Raw genomic sequence first — 24881 nt, 5'->3', positions numbered from 1 at the left:
CACTTGCATGGGCCATGCAATCTTCAACATCTTCATATTTATGTTGCGAATGCCTTCAAGAACTTTGCACAAGAAATAAAATGGTGTAGTATTTTTGTCCCTGATAATAAAATATAGTAACATATAATGATCAATAGAAATTACCTGAAAATTGTGTCGTGTAATATTTGTAGACGTGTCTATGCCCACATCATATACTAAGCATTTAGGATTGCAGGTAAGGTATCAACAGTTGTAGCAACAATGACAGGCTATGCATCAGAATAGGATTAACGGAGAGCAGTAACATGCTACACTACTCTAATGCAAGCAGCATAGAGGAGAGTAGGCGATATCTGGTGATCAAGGGGGGGCTTGCCTGGTTGCTCTACCAAGAAAGAAGGGTCGTCGGTGACGTAGTCGTACTCGGTGGTATCAGGGCCGGGCTCAGGGTCTACCGAAGAAGAAGAGAGGGAAGAAATAGTAAATATGGAGCAAACAAAGCATCACACAAAATATAACAAGGCAATACGCGGTGTCAGGGGTAATCTAACACGGGGATAGGTGATACTGGCGAAGGGAGAAAACATCCGGGAAAGTATTCCCGGTGTTTTGTGTTTTCGGACAGATGAATCGGAGGGGGAAAGTTGCATGTTCGCTATGCTAGGGATGTGTGGCGGACGAACAGGCTGCGTATACGGATTTGTCTCGTCGTTCTGAGCAACTTTCATGTATAAAGTATTTTCATCCAAGTTACGGTTCATTTTATATTATTTTTTAAAGTTTTAATAGTATTTTGGAATTCTTTTAATTTGAAAATAAAACAGAAATTAGTTTTGTCACCTAGTGCTATTCTAGCCATAGTGTATGACAGGTGGGGGTCACCCTGACTGGTCAACAGGGTCAAAGCAGGGCCCATATGTCATTGACTTGGCATTTTTAGAGTTAAATAAATAGTTGATTAACTGAACGGGCCCACATGTTTTATCTTTTTTTAGTCGACCCACACACGTTTTATCAATTTTTTTTGAGAAGACACGTTCTATCAATTAAGCTAACAAGAGGGGGTTTAGGCCTAACTTAATTAGGCCTCCCTAATTAACTTGGGCCAGAGCCCATGTGGTAGCGAACGCGGCCTCACGCTGGCTCGAACGCGCGTGCGTACAGGGCGCCGCCGGCTGAAGCCAGTCGTGCCAGCAGCCTACAGCAGTGCAGCACCAGCGGGAGTGCACGCACGCACGCGCGGGCTGGGCGCGCGGTGTGAGCGCAGCCTCGGCGCGGTGGGACGCGGTCAGGAGCAGGTGGCGCGCGGGGAAGTACGGCGGGGCGAGCGACGCACGGAGCGGCAGAGGCAGGCGCAGGCCGGGCACAGCGGGGATAGGCAGATGCCGCGCGAGGTGATGTAAGCGGGCGCGGCTGAAGTGGCAGCAAGCAGCAAGGCAGAACAGTGACAGCATCAGAAGCAACGCAAGAGCAGCAGGAGCGCGTACGCGGACACTGAGTTGCGGCCATGGCGACCGAAGCACGAGGACGACGATACGACGACAAATCAAGGGGGCTAGTAGGGGGGAATGGAGGAGGAGCTCACCGGGAAGTTGTAGGAGAGCTCAAGATGGTCGGGGAGGCCCGGTGGTGGAGATCAATGGCGGGGACGCGCGGCGACCGTGGCGGGAAGAAGAAGCGATGGCGAGGTTACGCGATTCCCTAGCTTGGGTTGGCCCCCGGGACGGACGAATGAGAGGGTGGCGGTCCTCCTGGACGTGTTCCCGTGCGTCGGGAAGCACGGTGGCTGTGGTGACGACGACGACCGTGACGAGCGGCGGACGGGCGGTGACCACTTGGACGAGAGCGAGCGAGGGAGGGGAAAGTGAGGGTTAGGGTTTCGTCAGGGGGTCGCGGGGTCTTCTTATCCAACTCCAAGGTACTTCCAGATGATCGATACGGCGACAATCGGCGGCGTGGACGGCGTGCGTGCGTGCACAGCACCATGGCCTCCTCTGCAGCACTGTAGGTGGGAGGAAAAGCAGCACTGTAGGTGGGAGGAAAAGCCTTTGTGAGCTGGGCCAAAACACTATAGCTACATAGAGCCCACCCGCACAGGAGCTTGTTGGTTTTTTTGTTTTTTTTTCTTTTACTTATTTTCTTATTCTGTTTTCTTTTAGTCTCTAATTTATTTTATATTCTAAAAAGATAAAAGTAGTTCCTAATTTAGTATAACTATATATACTACTGCCATATTAACTATGGCACCCAAATAAAATAGTTTAGCATTTTACTAAATATAAAAGGCATTTATTTAATTGTTTAAGATGTCATTTTATTTATTTTAGTGTATTTAAATAATTTATAAAAATGTGGTTTTACCATCATAATCATCTAGAATTTATTTGCTACATTTCGAACACTTTAGATTTAACATTTGAAAACTTTTATTGTCTGGCTTGATTTTGAATTTGAATTCGGAACGAGATTTGAATCATCATGAAACTAACAACAGTAAGTGTGGTGATGTGGCATCATTAGTAGATGGTTACTGTAGCTTAACTATCCGGGTGTCACACGTTGACTAAGCCTCTCTCACGAGCAAAACATGATCAGCATCAAGACTCCATGGGTGTTAGAATCATTACTATGTAATCTAGATTATTGATTCTACTGCAAGTGGGAGACTGAAGGAAATATGCCCTAGAGGCAATAATAAAGTTGTCATTTATATTTCCTTATATCATGATAAATGTTTATTATTCATGCTAGAATTGTATTAACCGGAAACTTAGTACATGTGTGAATACATAGACAAACAGAATGTCTCTAGTATGCCTCTACTTGACTAGCTCGTTAATCAAAGATGGTTAAGTTTCCTAGCCATAGACATGTGTTGTCATTTGATTAACGAGGACACATCATTAGAGAATGATGTGATGGACAAGACCCATCAGTTAGCTTAGCATAATGATCGTTTAGTTTTTTTGCTATTACTTTCTTCATGACTTATACATGTTCCTCAGACTATGAGATTATGCAACTCCTGAATACCGGAGAAACACCTTGTGTGATCTACAGGTGTCTCCGATGGTGTTTGTTGAGTTGGCATAGATCGAGATTAGGATTTATCACTCCTTATATCTGAGAGGTATCTCTAGGACCTCTCGGTAATGCACATCACTATGAGCCTTGCAAGCAATGTGTCTAATGAGTTAGCCACGGGATGATGCATTAGAGAACGAGTAAAGAGACTTGCCGGTGACGAGATTGAACTAGGTATGATGATACCGCCGATCGAATCTCGGGCAAGTAACATACTGATGACAAAGGGAACAACGTATGTTGTTATGCGGTTTGACCGATAAAGATCTTCATAGAATATGTAGGAGCCAATATGAGCATCCAGGTTCCGCTATTGGTTATTGATCGGAGATATGTCTTGGTCATGTCTACATAGTTCTCGAACCTGTAGGGTCGCACGCTTAATGTTCGATGACGATTTGTATTATGAGTTTCGTGTTTTGATGAACCGAAGTTTGTTCAGAGTCCCGGATGAGATCACGGACATGACGAGGAGTCTCGAAATGGTCGAGACATAAAGATTGATATATTGGAAGGGTATGTTTGGACACCGAAATGGTTTCAGATAGGTTCGAGCATTTTCCGGAGTACCTGGGGGTTACCGGAACCCCCCGGGGGGTTAATGGGCCTTCATGGGACCTAGTGGAAGATAGGAGGAGGCGCCCCCCCCCCAAGCCCAATCCGAATTGGGTTAGGGTTGGGGGGGCCTTTCCTTCTCTCCTTCTCCTCTTTCCCCCCTTCTCCTTGTAGGAATAGGAAAGGGGGGCGAATCCTACTTGGACCGGGAGTCCAAGTAGGACTCGACCCCTTGGTCGGCCTCCTCCTCCTCCCTCCTTTATATACATGGGGAGGGGGCACCCAAAGACACACAAGTTGATCTTTTAGCCGTGTGCGGTGCCCCCTCCACAGTTACACACCTCGGTCATATCGTTGTAGTGCTTTGGCGAAGCCCTGCGTCGATAACTTCATCATCACCGTCACCACACCGTCGTGCTGACGAAACTCTCCCTCGGCCTCAACTGGATCAAGAGTTCGAGGGACGTCATCGAGCTGAACGTGTGCTGATCGCGGAGGTGTCGTGCGTTCGATACTTGGATCAGTTGGACCGCGAAGACGTTCGACTACATCATCCGCGTTACTAAACGCTTCTACTTTCGGTCCACGAGGGTACGTAGACACACTCTCCCCTCTCGTTGCTATGCATCTCCTAGATAGATCTTGCGTGATCGTAGGTAAATTTTTTGAAATACTACGTTCCCCAACACAATCTACTTCTTCAGTAGCCTAATGTTGAGAAAAGGAAAACATACTAAGGAACCTGAACCTTCGAATTTCTATATGTCTGGACTATACCTGGCCATCTGTCGGGCCGGGCCTAACCAAGCCCGAAGGAAAAAATAGGTCTGGGCCCGGCCCGACCCAGGCGCCGGGCCTAGAAATCAGGCCCAAATATGGCGGGCCCAGCCCAGGCTCGGCCGGCGGGAAAGACCAGGTCAGGTCGGGTATCCCATGGCCAGGTATAGTCTGGACACATTGCTAGGTTGAACCCAATGACCCACTCGATGCTTAGATTGATGGCAAACGACATATGGATGGTCATCCCAATGATGAGGTAGAATTTCAAGGATTCAGTACAGTAAACCCCCCCCCCCCCCCCCCCCAACACACACACACACACACACACACACACACAAAGAGCTGAGATGATGTTAAACATCTCACCAACAAATTTAAATCTAACACCATCAACAAATACTCCTATGATTTATGTTCTGAACTTTGGCTTTGATCATGACCATCTTGCTTGAATCATAAATGGAAATATCTAGCCTAACGATAAACAATTTGACATCTCTATGTTCTATTTCTTATTTCTGATGGCAATAAAAAATTCTATTTATCTAGCTTTTCACATGAAGATGAATTTTAGGGCAAAAGAGAATTGTTATGTTTAATGAAAATTGGTACCGAATTGGTGATGGAGCAAAATAGCCTTTAGGCCAAGCATAGAAAATATAGGTACTGTTATATTTTTTGTAAAATATATCATAATTCATCTTGAAAAAGCATATATTGGCATGTTGCCAACAAACTCCGATATGACATTAGCAAATACACCTTGCCACATAAGAATCTACGGATGCAATCAATAATGAATAACTAAACAGAGGAGATAATTTCATAGTTTAACTCTATATAAAGTAATTGTTGTAGGCATCATCATCTGAATTAACCCTTGGTGCCCTAGGTACTTCTCCTTTTCTTCTGAAATTAAAGGACAGACACATAGAGCATAACTTTAGGCCGAAAGAGCCGAGCTAGAACCCATAGGCCCAAGTGGCTGTCGCTGCGCCGGCCAGCAGTACAAGGGGCAGGACTGAACTTTAATCAGTGAATCAAAAATGAACCACAGTACCTGCCAACTATTTGAATCTTTGCCACCAACCCTCTCTGTCTGGCTCCCTAGACCCCAATTCCCCCTCGAACCCCCATCTAGCAGTACAAGGGTCCGTGACATTGTTTGACAGTTTCCTCATGACGCAGCATCTGAAGAGATTGTCAATATCACACTATTCTTTTTTTGAAACGGATATATCACGCTAATTTCAAACATCACGAAAACGCAAGCCATATATATAACCAATATATCAACAGGCTTCACACCACCGTACAACAAATCTCAAATTCGCATGGAAGCTCATCGTTTATAATGGGATGACCGCCATGCAAATCTGCTATAACACACAGGAGCATCCTGAGTTGTTCAGACCAGACTAGAAATGAAGATCGAATCACACCCGCAACATTCTGCGGGCTCTACCCGGCTGGATCAAATAACCATGTCGGAAGCTCCATTTTTTTCTCGCAAGAAGCTGGATCCTTAAGAGATAAAAGGAATCAGCTGAATTTCCCTATGCTCGACGAATCCGATCGGCAGATATCGCCACGACAGAGTGGACAAACCCTACAAATACAGGACATAGGTTCAGCTTAGCACAAAAATAAATACTGATACAGGGCACTGCGAAAAACTAACTGATGCCTACTGTATGAAGCAAAAGCAACTCAGGAAAACCAAGTTAGTATCTCTTAAATATGAATTAGAGGAATCAGTATTAATTTCTTCTCATCTTTTGAATTAAAAAATTCAAACTGCATAAATGTAAGCACCCAAACTTATTTACTTTTATTATTCTGAAAGATTTAAAACACTACTACCTTTTAAGTTCACTGATTGCTAGGCGTTGAAACATTTCAAAGACAGCCTTCAATCACACAACATTCACGTGAAAGCACATTTAATTCTGTAATACAGATAGATTCACTGCTCGTGAGTAGTGACTTGTGAGGTGTGACTATACCCCCATAATGTCTATCGGTAAGTCTAGTTGCCGCCTCTTTCACAGAGCATAAGGATGATATTTATCGATTATCATCAAAGATTAATGCTGTAATACCTCTCTATTATCTGGTCATACTGGCAGTAAGATTCAAATGTACCCATCAAAGAAGTGTACAGCTTAGTTTATGGTTGAACTTTGTAGTTCGAACGAAATCCCCAAAAGTTGCCCAAAAATCATTTACCAGAAAATAAGTTTTTCAAGTATGCAGCTCTTCCTTTAGAGAAGAACCAATTGTCGTGCTAGACAGCATGTCAAGGAATAGTATAGAGCTCTCATACCAAGGAAATTATCATATCATGTTGAATCAATCTTTTCCTTGATCTGAATTGGTAAGTTTCATGAACAATACCTGTGAATCTCTTTCAGCCACTTATCTACACATGTTAGATGAAATTCGTGATTGCATGGAAGTATGCGAACACAGTCTCCTTCTTCATATTCGACAAGGCAAATGTAGCATCTGCATTGTGGAGAAGGAATGGGAATAAATAATAAATAAATAGACGTGGCTGTTTAGATTTATTCAGTACATATCTACTATCATAAAAAACTGAAAAAAGAATGTTAACAAACAAGTAAACAGACATATAGTGCCAAAGACTCCACTGTCTTAAAACTGAAAAAGAACCTGCAGCTTAAATGGCAACTGTACAAATCCACATGCACAACCGAGGCTCAGGATCTTGCTTAGGGTGTTATATACATTCTTTATAATTATATACAGTCCAAAGCACATTCTATTGAACAGTCCAAATGTTATGGCCGGCCGGCTTAGGCCCGCAAGTTATCTTAGTTTTTATTTTCAGATTAGGCAAGTTATCTTAGGCAAGTTATCTTAGGTTGATTCTTCTACAAGTTATCTAGGATATAAATATAGGTTGTAAGGCTCTTTTTGAAGGCAAGCAATAAGAAGAATATTATCTCCTATTGCCCGGCTCCCTGAGGAGCCCGGAACCCTAGCCGCCAACAGCCCTAGCCACCGCCCTTCTCCTAGCCGCGACGGCGCCCTGCCGCCGGCGCGCCCGATCCTCGCCACGTCTCCCTCCATCCTTCCCTTACCACCTACGCCCTAGACCTGGTAGAGTACTTGATCCTACCAATTTGGTATCAGGTAACCGGGTTTCGACCATGTCTCCGCCAATTCCACCGCCACCACCACCACCACCGCTGCCCGCCAACTCCTCCACCACCGCCGCCTCTGCGCCGGGCGTCACGGCCTCGCTCTCGGCGGGCACCACTGCGTCGCTCTCAGCGCCGGTCCTAACGGCACCCGGCACCACGCCGGGCCAAGGGCAGCCACAGGCCCCCGTCCAACACTCGCCGCCGCCATCACCTCCCCCGCAGCCGCAACAGTTCACGCCGGAGACCATGGCGGGCGTCCTCAACGACCTCGTCACCGCAGTTCAAGGGATCCGCCTCTACCTGGCAGGTCCGTACGGGCCGCCCCCACCACTCCATCCAGCCATGGCCGCGGGTCAGCAGGCGCTTCCGTGGTACTCGGCACCGGGGGCCATCACCGGACTCCATCCAGCCATGGCCGCAGGTCAGCAGGCGCTTCCATGGTACTCGGCACCGGGGGCCATCACCGGAGGCTACCCGGCGCTCCCCGCCCCAGCGGCCGCACCGCCGCCTTGGGCGCAGTGGCCGCCACAGGTCGCGCCGGCAGCCCCGCCACTTCTCGCCACCACGGGGCCGCAGTGGCCCACTTGGACCGCGCCGGCCGCGCCGTCCTCCGTCGCGCCCTACCTTCCAGCGGCCTCGGAGCAGGGTCCTCCACCGGCCCCGCCCAGCCCTAACCTGGGCACCGGCGCCTCGGAGCAGGGCCAGACCCAGCAGCTTCTTCTGGCGTCACCGCCGGCCCCCACGCCGCAGGCGCCGGTGCAGCTCCACCAGGCGCCGCCGCCATCGACAGTACCACCACCCGCGCCTAGGGCTACGGGTCGGCCCCTGCACCAGGTGCAGTTTCCACCGTCACCATCGCCGATCCCCGCTTGGGCGACCGGCTCGTCTTCGGGGCCGGTCTACTCCACGGCGCCGGAACACCCGACGCCCTCCCTGCGGTTTGATCACCCCTCCAGCTCGGCGAACTACGCCCCGGCGCTTCCCGACCCAGCATACGTGCTGGCGGCGACTACGGCCGCCCCCGGGCACGGCGGGCCGACACCCCCTCGCTTCGCCAAACTGGACTTCGCCACCTACGAGGGCACGGAGGACCCCCTCAACTGGCTCAACCAGTGCGAGTAGTTCTTTCGAGGGCAGCGGACGCTCGCTTCGGATCGCACCTGGCTCGCGTCCTATCATCTTCGAGGCGCAGCGCAGACCTGGTACTACGCCCTCGAGCAGGACGAGGGCGGCATGCCACCATGGGAGCGCTTCCGGGAGCTCTGTCTCCTCCGGTTCGGGCCTCCTATCCGCGGGAGCCGACTGGCGGCCCTCGGCCGCTTACCTTTCACATCCACGGTGCAGGACTACGCCGACCGCTTCCAGGCCCTGGCGTGCCACGCGCCGGGCGTCTCCGCCACTCAGCGCGCCGAGTTATTTGTGGGCGGTCTACCGGACCATATCCGCGTGGACGTGGAGCTTCGGGGACCCCAGGATCTCCAGTCAGCCATGTATTACGCCCGCGCGTTCGAGCGCCGCGCGGTGGCCATCCAGTAGGAATCACCGTCCCAGACTGCTGGGTCGCTACCCGGACCGGATTCCACGCAGGGTCGGCCTGTGCAGGCTTCTGCGGCACCCCTCGCCGCGACCGCGGGGCGCCCGTTCCGCCGGCTCACCCCAGCTGAGATACTCGAGCGTCGCCGCCAAGGGTTGTGCTTCAACTGCGACGAACCCTACAAGCCCGGCCACGCCTGCCCGCGACTCTTCTACCTGGAGGTGGCAGACTACATTCCGGAGGACGCCGTCGCCGCTGACCTGGCCGCCCCAGATGTCGAGAAGGTGTTTGACGCTGGTTGATTACCTCGAAGAGTTCAAGCAAGCGCTTCCCCACCTTACAGCTCGAGGACGAGCTGTTTGTGCAGGCGGGGAGAAGTGTTATGGCCGGCCGGCTTAGGCCCGCAAGTTATCTTAGTTTTTATTTTCAGATTAGGCAAGTTATCTTAGGTTGATTCTTCTACAAGTTATCTAGGATATAAATATAGGTTGTAAGGCTCTTTTTGAAGGCAAGCAATAAGAAGAATATTATCTCCTATTGCCCGGCTCCCTGAGGAGCCGGAACCCTAGCCGCCAACAGCCCTAGCCACCGCCCTTCTCCTAGCCGCGACGGCGCCCTGCCGCCGGCGCGCCCGATCCTCGCCACGTCTCCCTCCATCCTTCCCTTACCACCTACGCCCTAGACCTGGTAGAGTACTTGATCCTACCACCAAAGCACATTTTTTAATAATTATATATATTCTGCTTCCCTGCACTTAAAATTCAATTATAAATGCCCACAGGTGTCTTTCCAGTCATATGAACTATTTTATCGTGAATGGTAGACTGTAGAATATGAGAAAATTGGAGTCCTCAAGCACCTAAAATATCTCATGTTTGTGTCCAAGAACTTGATTTCTTATCAAATAGCTCGGCTAATTTTGTAATCAAATGGCTCAACTAAGCATGCAGCCGCAGTTCAAAGGCAGTGGATCTAGATCCTTTTATATAGTGGATACACAAGCCTCTGCTTCACTTGCAGTCCTTAGAATTATCAGCAACAATAATGTCTATGCACAAGTGAACAAGGGTATTGACATTTCAGGTGTACCAACTTCCCATCACGCGCACGCAAGCTACGTTACTGAGTATGCCCAAACGTGCACCACCGAGTATTATCAATTAAAGAATTTCAAAACAAGCTTAATGGCTTACTGTGCAGCCTCATCAGTTTGGTGTTTCAACGGCTTTCTGTACACCTTGACAGGAAGACTCTCGACGATCTCCTTTGGAGCAGGAACGGATCCAATTGAAGGTAATGATGTCCTTGAGGATAAAGCAGCAGACTGTTGGTGGATTTCATCCAAGACCTATGAGAGGCATAAGCATGTGGGTGTAAGTTGGCATTTCTCCAAAAAAGAAAACAGCACTAACTAGAAAAATGTGCAGCACATACCTCAAAGAGTGCTTCTGCTAGCATAACAATTCTTGATATGCTAGCCCTTGTGCCGGATTCTTCATCAGGATTACCTGGTCGACTGCTTGCCCTGCAGTTGCAATTTCCTGTTCTATGTTGACCAGATAGAATGCATGATCTTTCATGACCTGATAAATTTTCAAACCTGCTGCCCAACCTTTGGAGAGCTCGGACCTGCCAAGAAAGCAAAAGCTATAAATATGCAAGCAGGCAAGTCAGAAATGATCAAAATAGTCGAACTGTACACCACCTGAGATCGTATCCTCCTCCTCCTTTCAAGAAAAGCTGATCTCCGCTCAAGAAGATCCCGATTACTGGCCTCTCTTAGAGTTGCAGAGCCAGAATTGTACGTGCTGTTAGTTGAAGGTTCTGATTGCGGTTCGGAACCTCTGTCTGAATTAGTCCGTTGCATCACAGATGAATCTTGCCTCGCACTGGCATTTCCTGCTGTCCACACTGGTCTATCATAAAGTGAAGAGGTGAATAAACTATCTGAGAATGGAGTCCTCCTGAGGACCCTGTCACGAAGTCTTCCAACACTAAGTGTCCGGCTAAACCGGACACTGCCTTCAGAAGGTTCCTGGGGTCCCATCCTTCTGTGCGAATGCCTCAAGTTAGCATCTTCAGATTCCAGCAAATTTCTCCTAGCCTGATGAGCGGCTCTAGCTTGTGTTGTGACGCTATCCCTTAGCATATCCAGACTTGAATAAATCCCAGAAGTTGATGCACCAACTTGTTGAGGGATGCTTGCATCGGAAGGATGGTCCACATTTCCAATACTAGGATTAGCTGAAGAGGAGAGGCCGGTTGACATAATGGAGCATGCCACTGATGATCCCAAGCTGACGGCTCTACTCAACCCAAAGTTGACACCAAAGCATGGACGCGGCCGGTCAGAAGGATTTGGCGATTGGTCGTCGTCGACTGCAGTCCTGGTAGCAGTGACATTCTGCAATACATCATCACCTTGATCTCTGTCGGTATCTGATGAAGGCGTCGTTCTGCCTTCACTTGGATTCAGTTTAGGAGCTGATGGAGCATCATTATCTGATATGCCAATGTGAGCGAGTGAAGGCGTCTCCCCTCCCTTGCTTGACTGCAAACACAGGAATGTGCCATTTGATTACAAAAGGTAGGATTACTCCAAAGACTACACATCTCTTACATTCAACACAATAATAATCATTCAGAAAATCATCTATACTCATTTCACAACAAGAAAATCCATATACATTTGTCATAAGGGAACACGATCATTTTCCAACAACGATATATCCTGGCACATATAATTCACCAGAATTCACTCATTGTAAAAAGTTATGAATCTACTGGCGAGGCACACTGAACAATCATCTCCCCATTAATAAAAAGAATAATGGCTCGACAACTCTGCAGAAATCCTAGAACCGAGACTAGAAATGACAGACAGATCAATCACGGACAAACGCAGGATCTACCACAAAGGAACATGCACATCCTATGTACTGAAACGCTTTCCATTGACCCGATTCGGGAAATACAGTCTGTATTGTTATTTTGGACCAAAGGAGCTCCGCGACCGATTCCACCAATGGCAAAAAAACGAAGCGGCAGTCCGGCTTACCTCGACCCCTAGCGGCGGCGGCGCCGGCAGCGAAGAAGAAGGGTCAGACTCGGGCGTGAAGCCCCGGAAGCAGGAGTAGCTGGGCAGGCGCATCAGGCTCCTCCCCCTCGGCTTCCCATTCCGCGCCTTGGCCTCGCCGCCGGCCGGCGCCGGCGCCGGCGAAGCGGCCTTGCTGGTCCCAGATCCCATCCCGCGCCTGGCCTCGCCTATAGATCCGCGGATCCCAGCGCCATTGTTTGGATTCCACGCCTCACGCCCGCGCAGGTGGACGTGAAAGGCAGCAACGGCAAGCCAAGCAGCTCCTGCTCCCACTACTGCTGCTGCCACTGGTCCTAGCCAGCTTACCCGAGAAGGCTAGGTAAAGAAGAGAAGCGGGCGAGGTGGAGAGGAGAGTCAGAGAGATGGTCCAGTAAAATTAACGAGGGACTGCACCGTCCCTCCTCGGTTTGATTTGATTGGACAGTTACTAGTCTACTACTCCTACTCAATCAGGGATTAATAATGGCGCCCTGTGGTGTGGTGTGGAGATGAGCCTTCGATGAGCGTGCAATAATGCACTTTCCGCCACCACTTTTGGCTACTGTTCCACTTCCCTCTCTATTGTATTTTCGTTCGTGCGAGAGGACTCTTTGTTGAAAGTGCAGCATGTGCACGAGAGATTCGACATGGGATTTCCGGCAGACATTGCACTTTTTACGTGCAGCACTAGTAGTATAGTATAGTGCTGTGGAGTAGTAATTGGCGTCTTGATTTGAAATATAAGTATTTTGTCTCTTGCCGTGTCACGGAGAAACCCGAACAGTCATTTCCTGGACCAGCCTGTAGCTCCGGGTTAAAGCAGGCTAGCAGCAGCAGTACTCCTACCCTAGACCTAGGCCTAGACCTAGACGATGTGACGAGTCGAGAAGAGAAGCGGATAAATTGGTGGTGATGGTGGAGGCAGGCAGGGCCAGCGGAGCCGCGCAAGATCCAGCGGAGCAGTCAGCCGGGGGGGCAGGTGGTCCGTCTGCAGCAGCAGCAGCAGCGCGGGGATCAAAGCGGCCCGCACTGGCCCGTCCGCATGTGGAGGCACGAGACGGAGACGAGACCGCGCCGATGACCGCGCCCGGGGCGCCCATCCATTTGCCGCGTTCCGGCTTCCCGGCCCCCCTGCCGCCCGCGCCCCACGAGCCGCTCCGCGTGGCCCGGGCGGGTGGGGGATATGCGTTGCTGCCGCCTGTGCGCGCCCGCGCGGCGGATGGCGGGATCGGTCGGGTCCGCGGGCGGGGGAGCGAGGCGACGTTTTCGGCGCTGTGCCGCCCGTGCCTCGTCCCGTCTGCGTCGGTTTTGTTTCGGCTCTGTGCCAAGGTGTACGGCATACGGGACTCTCTCTGCTTGGTTCGTTGCTCTGGATCGCTCGTGCCGTCTGACACGTCGCAGAACGGCTAGTAGTTCGTTGCGCTCTCTCGGCAGCTTTGAGGAATTGTCAGGCTTTGAAATGTACGGCGGGGGAACGGTTTGAAGTTTGTGGAATCAAAATGTGTGGCTCTGTTCAGTTTGATGTTTTTCTTTTTTTTCTTTCGAAAAATGGTGGATTTTATTAGCTTAAAATGAAGCATCAAGATAATACAAACACGATAAGCACACACCCGGCCTCTACACAATTAGAATGCACACAACCAACACCAACCCACACAAAATACACGCCTGCAAATAGCAAACTCATATAAAACCAAAGCTATGCATGAGCGAGAAAAAGAAAGAAAAAAAAAGTGATCAGTTCCATGATCGGCAAACTACAAGAAAGACCATATCCGCACCAACCGTCTCAAGACACCGTATGAACTTCGTGATTCTTCAACAGTAACGCCTTCAGGAATGGAGCAACACTCAACGCCGTCATCACTGGATCCAGCGGTCAACGCCGGAATCTAGGTTTTCACCTTGAAGAAACTGTCTGAGCATATCCGAGCAATGCCTTCAACAAGGTAACGATGTATAACCATCGCCATTGCCAGAATTCTAATATGGGCTTTCACCCCGGAGCTCGATATCGGGTACTTAAGAAGCACCGCCGTCGACGTCACAAATGTGTTGTCGCAACCACTTTTCCATTATCCCAGCAGCTACATGCGATGCGCCGCTGCACAATCATTCCTCTGCGTCAAGCCGATGTCCATAGTTTGCATCTCATTGCCGAAGTGAACCATCGGATCTCAAGAGATGAACTCCCGAAGATCTTTCGTCGTCGTGGAGCCACAAGAGGTCGCCGCACCATCACAGGTTGTGGCCGCCATCGCTAGGCCGAACGAGATCTGGATCACCGTTACCGCTCGAGATACCACGCACAGATGAGGGAAGACCGAGCCGCCATCTAGCAAGGCCCGGCCCAAGCGACGCTAGAGGACGCACGCATTGGCTGGATCAAGTCCATGTGTCCCAGCGCGCCGACCCGCCGCCCGTCTCCATGCCCACCAGATCCAAGTTGCCGCCGCGAGCACAGGCCAGCAAGGAGCCAACCCGAGGCACCACCGGTGTGACCCGTGTTGGAAATATGCCCTAGAGGCAATAATAAAATGGTTATTATTATATTTCTTGTTCATGATAATTGTCTATTATTCATGCTATAATTGTGTTATTCGGAAATCGTAATACATGTGTGAATACATAGACCACAATATGTCCCTAGTGAACCTCTAGTTGACTAGCTCGTTGATCAATAGATGGTTACGGTTTCCTGACCATGGACATTGGATGTCATTGATAACGGGATCACATCATTAGGAGAATGCTGTGATTGACAAGACCCAATCCTAAGCATAGCACAAGATCGTGTAGTTCGTTTGCTAAAGCTTTTCTAATGTCAAGTATCTTTTCATTAGACCATGAGATTGTGCAACTCCCGGATACCGTAAGAATGCTTTGGGTGTGCCAAACGTCACAATGTAACTAGGTGGCTATAAAGGTGCACTACGGGTATCTTCGAAAGTATCTGTTGGGTTGGCACGAATCGAGACTGGGATTTGTCACTCCGTATAATAGAGAGGTATCTCTGGGCCCACTCGGTAAGACATCATCGTAATGAGCTCAATGTGACTAAGGGGTTGGTCACGAGATGATGTGTTACGGAATGAGTAAAGAGACTTGCCGTAACGAGATTGAACAAGGTATCGATATACCGATGATCGAATCTCGGGCAAGTGCTATACCGGTAGACAAAGGGAATTGTATACGGGATTGATTGGATCCTCGACATCGTGGTTCATCCGATGAGATCATCGTGGAACATGTGGGAGCCAACATGGGTATCCAGATCCCGCTGTTGGTTATTGGCTGTAGAGATGTCTTGGTCATGTCTGCATGATTCCCGAACCCGTAGGGTCTACACACTTAAGGTTCGATGACGCTAGGGTTATAGGGAAGGTTTGTACGTGGTTACCGAATGTTGTTCGGAGTCCCGGATGAGATCCAAGACGTAACGAGGAGTTCCAGAATGGTTCAGAGACAAAGATTTATATATGGGAAGTCCTCATTCAGTCGCGGAAGTGTTCGGGGGTTTATCGGTATTGTACCAGGACCACCGAAAGGGTTCCGGGGGTCCACCTGCCCCGGAGGGCCCTATGGGCTGAATATGGAGGGGGAACCAGCCCCTAGGTGGGCTGGGCGCCAAACCCCCTAGGGCCCATGCGCCTAGGGTTTGCGGGAACCCTAAAGGGGGCGCCCCCTTGGCTTGGGGGGCAAGCCTTCCCCCCTTGCCCGCCGCCCCCCCCCTCTAGATCCATCTGGAGGGGGACGACCCCCTCTCCCTTGCCCCTATAAATAGAGGGGGGGTGGGAGGGCAGCCGCACCACATCCAAGGCGCAACCCTCCCCCTCCCCAACACCTCCTCCTCCTCCCGCGATGCTTGGCGAAGCCCTGCCGGAGTACCACGCTGCTCCAAGACCACCACGCCGTCGTGCTGCTGCTGGACGGAGTCTTCCCCAACCTCTCCCTCTCTCCTTGCTGGATCAAGGCGTGGGAGACATCATCCGGTTGCACGTGTGTTGAACACGGAGGCACCGTTGTTCGGCGCTTGGATCAGAATCAACCGCGATCTGAATCGCCACGAGTACGACTCCCTCATCCGCATTCTTGTAACGCTTCCGGGTCGCGATCTTCAAGGGTATGAAGATGCACTCCCCTCTCACTCTCGTTTCTAGTTTCTCCATAGATTGATCTTGGTGATGCGTAGAACATTTTAAATTTCTGCAACGATCCCCAACAGTGGCATCATGAGCTAGGTCTATGCGTAGTTTCTATGCACGAGTAGAACACAAGTTGTTGTGGGCATCGATTTTGTCAATTTACTTGCCGTTACTAGTCTTATCTTGATTCGGCGGCATCGTGGGATGAAGCGGCCCGGACAGACCTTACACGTACTCTTACGTGAGACAGGTTCCACCGACTGACATGCACTGGTTGCATAAGGTGGCTAGCGGGTGTCTGTCTCTCCCACTTTAGTCGGATCAGATTCGATGAAAAGGGTCCTTATGAAGGGTAAATAGAAATTGGCATATCACGTTGTGGTTTTTGCGTAGGTAAGAAACGTTCTTGCTAGAAACCTATAGCAGTCGCATAAAAACTTGCAACAACAATTAGAGGACGTCTAACTTGTTATTGCAGCATATGCCATGTGATGTGATACGGCCAAAAGGATGTGATGAATGATATATGTGATGTATGAGATTGATCATGTTCTTGTAATAGGAATCACGACTTGCATGTTGATGAGTATGACAACCGGCAGGAGCCATAGGAGTTGTCTTAATTTATTTATGACCTGCGTGTCAACATAAACATCATGTAATTACTTTACTTTATCGCTAACCGTTAGCCATAGTAGTAGAAGTAATAGTTGGCGAGACAACTTCATGAAGACACGATGATGGAGATCATGATGACGGAGGTCATGGTGTCATGCCGGTGACGATGATGATCATGGCGCCCCGAAGATGGAGATCAAAAAGGAGCAAAATGATATTGGCCATATCATGTCACTATTTGATTGCATGTGATGTTTATCATGTTTTACATCTTATTTGCTTAGAACGACGGTAGCATAAATAAGATGATCCCTCACAATAATTTCAAGAAAGTGTCCCCCCTAACTGTGCACCGTTGCTAAGGTCCGTTGTTCCGAAGCACCACGTGATGATCGGGTGTGATAGGTTCTAACGTTCGCATACAACGGGTGTAAGCCAGATTTACACACGCAATACACTTAGGTTGACTTGACGAGCCTAGCATGTACAGACATGGCCTCGGAACACGGAAGACCGAAAGGTCGAACATGAGTCGTATAGAAGATACGATCAACATGAAGATGTTCGCCGATGATGACTAGTCCATCTCACATGATGATCGGACACGACCTAGTTGACTCGGATCATGTATCACTTAGATGACTAGAGGGATGTCAATCTGAGTGGGAGTTCATTAAATAATTAGATTAGATGAACTTAATTATCATGAACATAGTCTAAAACTTTGCAATATGTCTTGTAGATCAAATGGCCCATGCTAATGTTGCCCTCAACTTCAACGCGTTCCTAGAGAAAACCAAGCTGAAAGACAATGGCAGCAACTGCACGGACTGAGTCTGTAACCTGAGGATTATCCTCATAGCTGCCAAGAAAGCATATGTCCTTGAAGCACCGCTAGGTGACGCACCTGTTTTCCTAGCGACTCAAGACGTTATGAACGCCTGGTAGTCGCGTAGTGATGATTACTCCCTGGTTCAGTGCGGCATGCTTTACAACTTAGAACTGGGGATCCAAAAGCGTTTTGAGCAACATGGAGCATATGAGATGTTCCAAGAGCTGAAAATGGTTTTCCAAGCTCATGCCCGAGTCGAGAGATATGAAGTCTCTGACAAGTTCTACAGTTGTAAGATGGAGGAGAATAGTTCTGTCAGCGAGCACATACTCAAAATGTCTGGGTTGCACAACCGCTTGTCTAAGCTGGGAGTTAATCTCCCGGATGACGCGGTTGTTGACAGAATCCTTCAGTCGCTTCCACCTAGCTACAAGAGCTTTGTGATGAACTTCAATATGCAGGGGATGGAAAAGACCATTCCTGAGGTATATTCAATGCTGAAATCAGCGGAGGTGGAGATCAAAAAGGAACATCAAGTGTTGATGGTGAATAAAACCACTAAGTTCAAGAAAGGCAAGGGTAAAAAGAACTTCAAGAAGGACGGCGAGGGAGCTGCCGCGCCCGGTAAGCAAGCTGTCGGGAAGAAGCCAAAGAATGGACCCAAGCCTGAAACTGAGTGCTTTTATTGCAAGGGAAACGGTCACTGGAAGCGGAACTGCCCCAAGTACTTAGCGGATAAGAAGACCGGCAATATCAAAGGTATATGTGATATACATGTTACTGATGTGTACCTAACCAACGCTCGTAGTAGCTCATGGGTATTTCATACCGGTGCGGTTTCTCATATTTTTAAATCAAAACAGGAGCTGCAAAATAAGCGGAGACTGGCGAAGGACGAGGTGACGATGCGCGTCGGGAATGGTTCCAAGGTCGATGTGATCGCCGTCGGCACACTGCCTCTACATTTACCTACGGGATTACTTTAAAACCTCAATATTTGTTGTTTAGTACCAGCTTTGAGCATGAACATTGTATCTGGATGTCGTTTAATGCGAGATGGCTACTCATTTAAATCCGAGAATAATGGTTGTTCCATTTATATGAGAGATATGTTTTATGGTCATACCCCGCTGGTCAATGGTTTATTCTTGTTTAATCTCGAACGTGATGTTACACATGTTCATAGTGTGAATACCAAGAAGTGTAAGGTTATAATGATAGTCCCACATACTTGTGGCACCGCTGCCTTGGTCACATTGGTGTCAAACGCATGAAGAAACTCCATGCAGATGGACTTTTGGAGTCTCTTGATTATGAATCATTTGACACGTGCGAACCATGCCTCATGGGCAAAATGACCAAGACTCCGTTCTCCGGAACAATGGAGAGAGCGACCAACTTATTGGAAATCATACATACTGATGTGTGCGGTCCAATGAGCGTTGAGGCTCACGGTGGCTATCGTTATGTTCTCACCCTCACTGATGACTTGAGTAGATATGGATATGTCTACTTAATGAAACACAAGTCTGAGACCTTTGAAAAGTTCAAGAAATTTTAGAATGAGGTAGAGAATCAACGTGACAGGAAAATAAAGTTCTTGCGATCAGATCGTGAGGGAGAATACTTGAGTCACGAATTTGGCACGCACTTAAGGAAATGTGGAATTGTTTCACAACTCACGCCGCCTGGAACACCTCAGCGTAATGGTGTGTCCGAACGTCGTAATCACACTCTATTGGATATGGTGCGATCTATGATGTCTCTTACCGATCTGCCACTATCATTTTGGGGTTATGCTTTAGAGACTGCCGCATTCACTTTAAATAGGGCTCCGTCAAAATTCGTTGAGACGACACCGTATGAATTATGGTTTGGGAAGAAACCTAAGTTGTCATTTCTAAAAGTTTGGGGATGGGATGCTTATGTCAAGAAACTTCAACCTGAAAAGCTCGAACCCAAGTCGGAAAAACGCGTCTTCATAGGATACCCTAAGGAAACTATTGGGTATACCTTCTACCTTAGATCCGAAGGCAAGATCTTTGTTGCCAAGAATGGATCCTTTCTAGAGAAAGCGTTTCTCTCGAAAGAAGTAAGCGGGAGGAAAGTAGAACTTGATGAGGTACTGCCTCTTGAACTGGAAAGTGGCGCAGCTCAAGAAAATGTTTCTGTGGTGCCTGCACCGACTAGAGAGGAAGTTAATGATGATGATCATGAAACTTCAGATCAAGTTGCTACTGAACTTCGTAGGTCCACAGGGACACGTTCCGCACCCGAGTGGTACAACAACCCTGTCCTATAAATCATGTTGTTAGACAACGGTGAACTTTCGAACTATGAAGAAGCGATGGAGGGCCCGGATTCTGACAAATGGCTGGAAGCCATGAAATCCAAGATAGGATCCATGTATGAAAACGAAGTATGGACTTTGACTGACTTGCCCGATGATCGGCGAGCCATAGAAAATAAATGGATCTTTAAGAAGACAGACGCGGATGGTAATGTGACCATCTATAAGGCTCGGCTTGTCGCTAAGGGTTATTGACAAGTTCAAGGGGTTGACTACGACGAGACTTTCTCACCCGTAGCGACGCTGAAGTCCGTCCGAATCATGTTAGCAATTGCCGCATTCTATGATTATGAGATATGGCAAATGGACGTCAAAACGACATTCCTTAATGGTTTCTTTAAGAAAGAATTGTATATGATGCAGCCATAAGGTTTTGTCGATCCTAAGAATGCTGACAAGGTGTGCAAGCTCCAACGCTCAATCTATGGGCTGGTGCAAGCATCTCGGAGTTGGAACATTCGATTTGATGAGATGATCAAAGCGTTTGGGTTTACGCAGACTTATGGAGAAGCTTGTGTTTACAAGAAAGTGAGTGGGAGCTCTGCAACATTCCTCATATTATATGTGGATGACATACTATTGATGGGAAATGATATAGAATTCTTGGAAAGCATAAAGGCCTACTTGAATAAGTGTTTTTCAATGAAGGACCTTGGAGAAGCTGCTTATATATTAGGCATCAAGATCTATAGAGATAGATCGAGACGCCTCATTGGTCTTTCACAAAGCACGTACCTTGACAAGATATTGAAGAAGTTCAATATGGATCAGGCCAAGAAGGGGTTCTTGCCTGTATTGCAAGGTGTGAGATTGAGCACGGCTCAATGCCCGACCACGACAGAAGATAGAAAAAGATGAGTGTCATCCCCTATGCCTCGGCCATAGGGTCTATTATGTATGCCATGCCGTGTACCAGACCTGATGTAAACCTTGCCGTAAGTTTGGTAGGAAGGTACCAAAGTAATCCTGGCATGGAACACTGGACAGCGGACAAGAATATCCTGAAGTACCTGAAAAGGACTAAAGATATGTTTCTCGTTTATGGAGGTGACGAAGAGCTCGTCGTAAAGGGTTATGTCGATGCTAGCTTCGACACAGATCTGGATGACTCCAAGTCACAAACCGGTTACGTGTATATTTTGAATGATGGGGCAGTCAGCTGGTGTAGTTGCAAGCAAAGCATCGTGGCAGGATCTACATGTGAAGCGGAGTACATGGCAGCCTCGGAGGCAGCACATGAAGCAATCTGGATGAAGGGGTTCATTACCGAGCTAGGAGTTATTCCCAATGCGTCAGGCCCAATGACTCTCTTCTGTGACAACACTAGAGCCATTGCCCTTGCCAAGGAGCCCAGGTTTCACAAGAAGACCAGGCATATCAAGCGTCGCTTCAAATCCATTCATGAAAATGTTCAAAATGGAGACATAGATATTTGTAAAGTGCATACGGACCTGAACGTCGTAGATCCGTTGACTAAACCTCTTCCACGAGCAAAACATGATCAACACCAGAACTCTATGGGTGTTCTATTCATCACAATGTAACTAGATTATTGACTCTAGTGCAAGTGGGAGACTGTTGGAAATATGCCCTAGAGGCAATAATGAAATGGTTATTATTATATTTCTTGTTCATGATAATTGTCTATTGTTCATGCTATAATTGTGTTATTCAGAAATCGTAATACATGTGTGAATACATAGACCACAACATGTCCCTACGGAGCCTCTAGTTGACTAGCTCGTTGATCAATAGATGGTTACGGTTTCCTGACCATGAACATTGGATGTCATTGATAACGGGATCACATCATTAGGAGAATGATGTGATGGACAAGACCCAATCCAAAGCATAGCACAAGATCGTGTAGTTTGTCTGCTAAAGCTTTTCTAATGTCAAGTATCTTTTCATTAGACCATGAGATTGTGCAACTCCCGGATACCATAGGAATGCTTTGGGTGTGCCAAACGTCACAACGTAACTGGGTGGCTATAAAGGTGCACTACGGGTATCTCCGAAAGTATCTGTTGGGTTGGCACGAATCGAGACTGGGATTTGTCACTCCGTATGACGGAGAGGTATCTCTGGGCCAATTCGGTAAGACATCATCGTAATGAGCTCAATGTGACTAAGGGGTTGGTCACGGGATGATGTGTTACAGAACGAGTAAAGAGACTTGCCATAACGAGATTGAACAAGGTATCGGTATACCGATGATCGAATCTCGGGCAAGTGCTATACCGGTTGTCGGTGTCAAAACCGGCGGATCTCGGGTAGGGGGTCCCGAACTGTGCGTCTAGGCCGGATGGTAACAGGAGGCAGGGGACACAATGTTTTACCCAGGTTCGGGCCCTCTTGATGGAGGTAAAACCCTACGTCCTTCTGGATTAATATTGATGATATGGGTAGTACAAGAGTAGATCTACCACGAGATCAGAGAGGCTAAACCCTAGAAGCTAGCCTATGGTTAGGGTTACACAAGGTCGGTTACAAAGGAGGAGATATCCATATCCGTATTGCCTAGCTTGCCTTCCACGCCAAGTAGAGTCCCACCCGGACACGAGACGAAGTCTTCAATCTTATATCTTCATAGTCTAACAGTCCGGCCAATGGAGATAGTCCGGCTTCCCGGAGACCCCCTAATCCAGGACTCCCTCAGTAGCCCCTAAACCAGGCTTCAATGACGATGAGTCCGGCACGCAGTATTGTCTTTGGCATTGCAAGGAGGGTTCCTTCTCCGAATACATCACAGAAGAATTTGAATACGAGGATAGTGTCCGACCCTGCAAAATAAGTTCCACATACCACCGTAGAGAGAATAATATTTTCGCAAATCTAATTTGCTGACTTGTTTTGACAGCATGACGTTATGTCATGGCCCGGTGATTATTCGAACCGTTTCCTTTAACTAGCCCCGCACATAACGCGAGGCAGTTTTTCGACACGTCTTGTCAAAGCAGAGATCGTGTCCCCTTATTACGGGATTCTCATCAAGACGGGCGTGGGTAACCCAACCGCGCCATCGATTATGGCGCTCGGGGGATAAGCGAGTTTTACCAGGCTAGTGCGGACGCTTAGTTTCGTCCGCCCATATAAAGGGATAAGGAGTCACCTTTCTATCCACGCCTTCTTCCTCCTTCGCTCATCCGTTTTCGCACACTCGAGCTCTAGCGCCCAAGTCTGCACTTCCCACCTCAACCTTCTCCAACCATGTCCAGAGCGAGAGGTAGGTGGATGGTCTCCTCCGTCACGGATGGAGACATCAAGAAGCTGAGGAGAGCCAGATACCTGCCCGACGACATCGCGCACCGGCTCCCCGATGAGGGGCTACTCATCCCCACCCCCAGGCCCCATGAGAGGGTAGTGTTCCTCACCCATTTCCTCCGCGGACTGGGATTCCCTCTCCACCCATTCGTCCGGGGGATCATGTTCTATTACAGCCTGGATTTCCATGATCTGGCCCTGAACTTCATCCTCAATATCTCAGCGTTTATCGTCGTGTGCGAGGCCTTCCTCCGCATCAGGCCCCACTTCGGCTTATGGTTGAAGACCTTCAATGTCAAGCCGAAGGTTGTGGGCGGCCGCCAGGCGGAGTGCGGAGGCGCCATGGTGGGAAAGATGCCCAACGTAATATGGCTCGAGGGCTCCTTTGTGGAAACCATAAAGGGGTGGCAATCAGGGTGGTTCTACATCACCGAGCCGTGCGACCCTGCATGGGCAGCGGCCCCCGAGTTCCGATCTGGCATCCCCACGCGGCTCACCTCCTGGAAAGAGAAGGGCTTGTCCTGGGGTAGTTCGGGAGAGCTGACCGGACTCCAAACATGTATTCAAAACATGGTGAACAAGAAGCTCAAACTTGTCAACGTGGCCCAGGTCATGCTCCACCGCCGGATCCTTCCGTGCCAACAACGAGAGTTCAACTTGTGGGAGTTCGACCCTGCGCAGCACCGAACTCTGAACAGGCTCTTCGACACAACTCACGAAGATGCCTGGAGGGTGCTGTTCAAAAGCGCCGAGGTCCCCCCTCCCATTACTGAGGATCGCGGATTCAGCGCGAAGCGCCAAGCCAGTGCGATAAGCTGCTTTACCTTTCACAGGATACTTATTTCTTATAGATTGACTCCATGCGGGATCTAAACTCCCGTACCTTTGACAGGACTGGCAAGAGACGGCCGGACAGATCGACTATCCGGCTCCTTTGCCCGAAGGCCCAGCAGACGCTCTTCTGACGAAGATGCTGACTCCGGCCCCTTATACGGTGCCGGAGAAGACCAAGAAGGCCAAGGGAACCCGAAAGAGTTCCCGACGCCAGGCGTCGTCGGACTCTCCGTCCGATGACTCTGCGGCGCACTCCTCCCCCGAAGACGGGGAAGAAGAAGAAGATGCTCCCCCTCTAGCTGGGGGAGATAAGAAAAGGAAGGCCGCCCCAACTGGGGGCATCGAAGGGTCCAAGAAGGGAAGGACTCTCCTTCCGGACAGTTCCACCGCCGCCGACGAAGGCGAAGACAAGTGGTTGCCCAGGGCCAAGCCCCCGGGGAGATCGTAAGTATTCGGATACCAGAGTAACTCATAGCATTCCTTTGTCGCACTGCTTTCCCTAACGCCGAACATGATTATGCAGGCCGCCATGAGCTAGTATTGATGTATCATCGGACGGCTCCCTGGGCCCGTCGGACATGGATAGCGATCCAGTCCTGACCGCCACCTCCCTCATCCTGCCGACGACGCCGAGGTGTTGTCTCAAGAGGCACCGGA

At 49.0% G+C, this 24881-nt stretch overlaps 1 protein-coding gene, 1 long non-coding RNA gene and 1 pseudogene across 2 annotated transcripts; 1 reads left to right on the top strand and 2 right to left on the bottom strand.

Annotated features, from left to right (window-relative positions):
- Positions 1-218: 218 nt before the first annotated feature.
- LOC147991579 (uncharacterized) lies at positions 219-2076 on the bottom strand. The gene is made up of 2 exons (XR_015613951.1): positions 1568-2076; positions 219-433 (listed from the first exon to the last, which is right to left on the bottom strand). It is a non-coding gene; the product is annotated as an uncharacterized LOC147991579 (long non-coding RNA).
- A 3582-nt stretch (positions 2077-5658) lies between these two features.
- On the bottom strand, positions 5659-12724 carry LOC125516271 (uncharacterized). Its single transcript, XM_048681750.2, has 6 exons — positions 12164-12724; positions 10811-11656; positions 10540-10734; positions 10299-10453; positions 6799-6909; positions 5659-6010 (listed from the first exon to the last, which is right to left on the bottom strand). Exons 1-6 carry the CDS (start codon positions 12350-12352, stop codon positions 5944-5946), a joined length of 1563 nt encoding a protein of 520 aa, XP_048537707.2. The 5' UTR covers positions 12353-12724; the 3' UTR covers positions 5659-5943.
- LOC147991578 (uncharacterized) lies at positions 7416-9841 on the top strand (annotated as a pseudogene).
- Positions 12725-24881: the final 12157 nt, after the last annotated feature.

The sequence above is a fragment of the Triticum urartu genome, chromosome 1A, assembly GCF_056163025.1.
Source record: "Triticum urartu cultivar PI428250 chromosome 1A, HENAU_Tu73, whole genome shotgun sequence".
Lineage (NCBI taxonomy): Eukaryota > Viridiplantae > Streptophyta > Magnoliopsida > Poales > Poaceae > Triticum > Triticum urartu.
The sequence above is the reverse complement of the archived record's forward strand: the minus strand, read 5'-3'. Positions and strand labels throughout refer to the sequence as shown.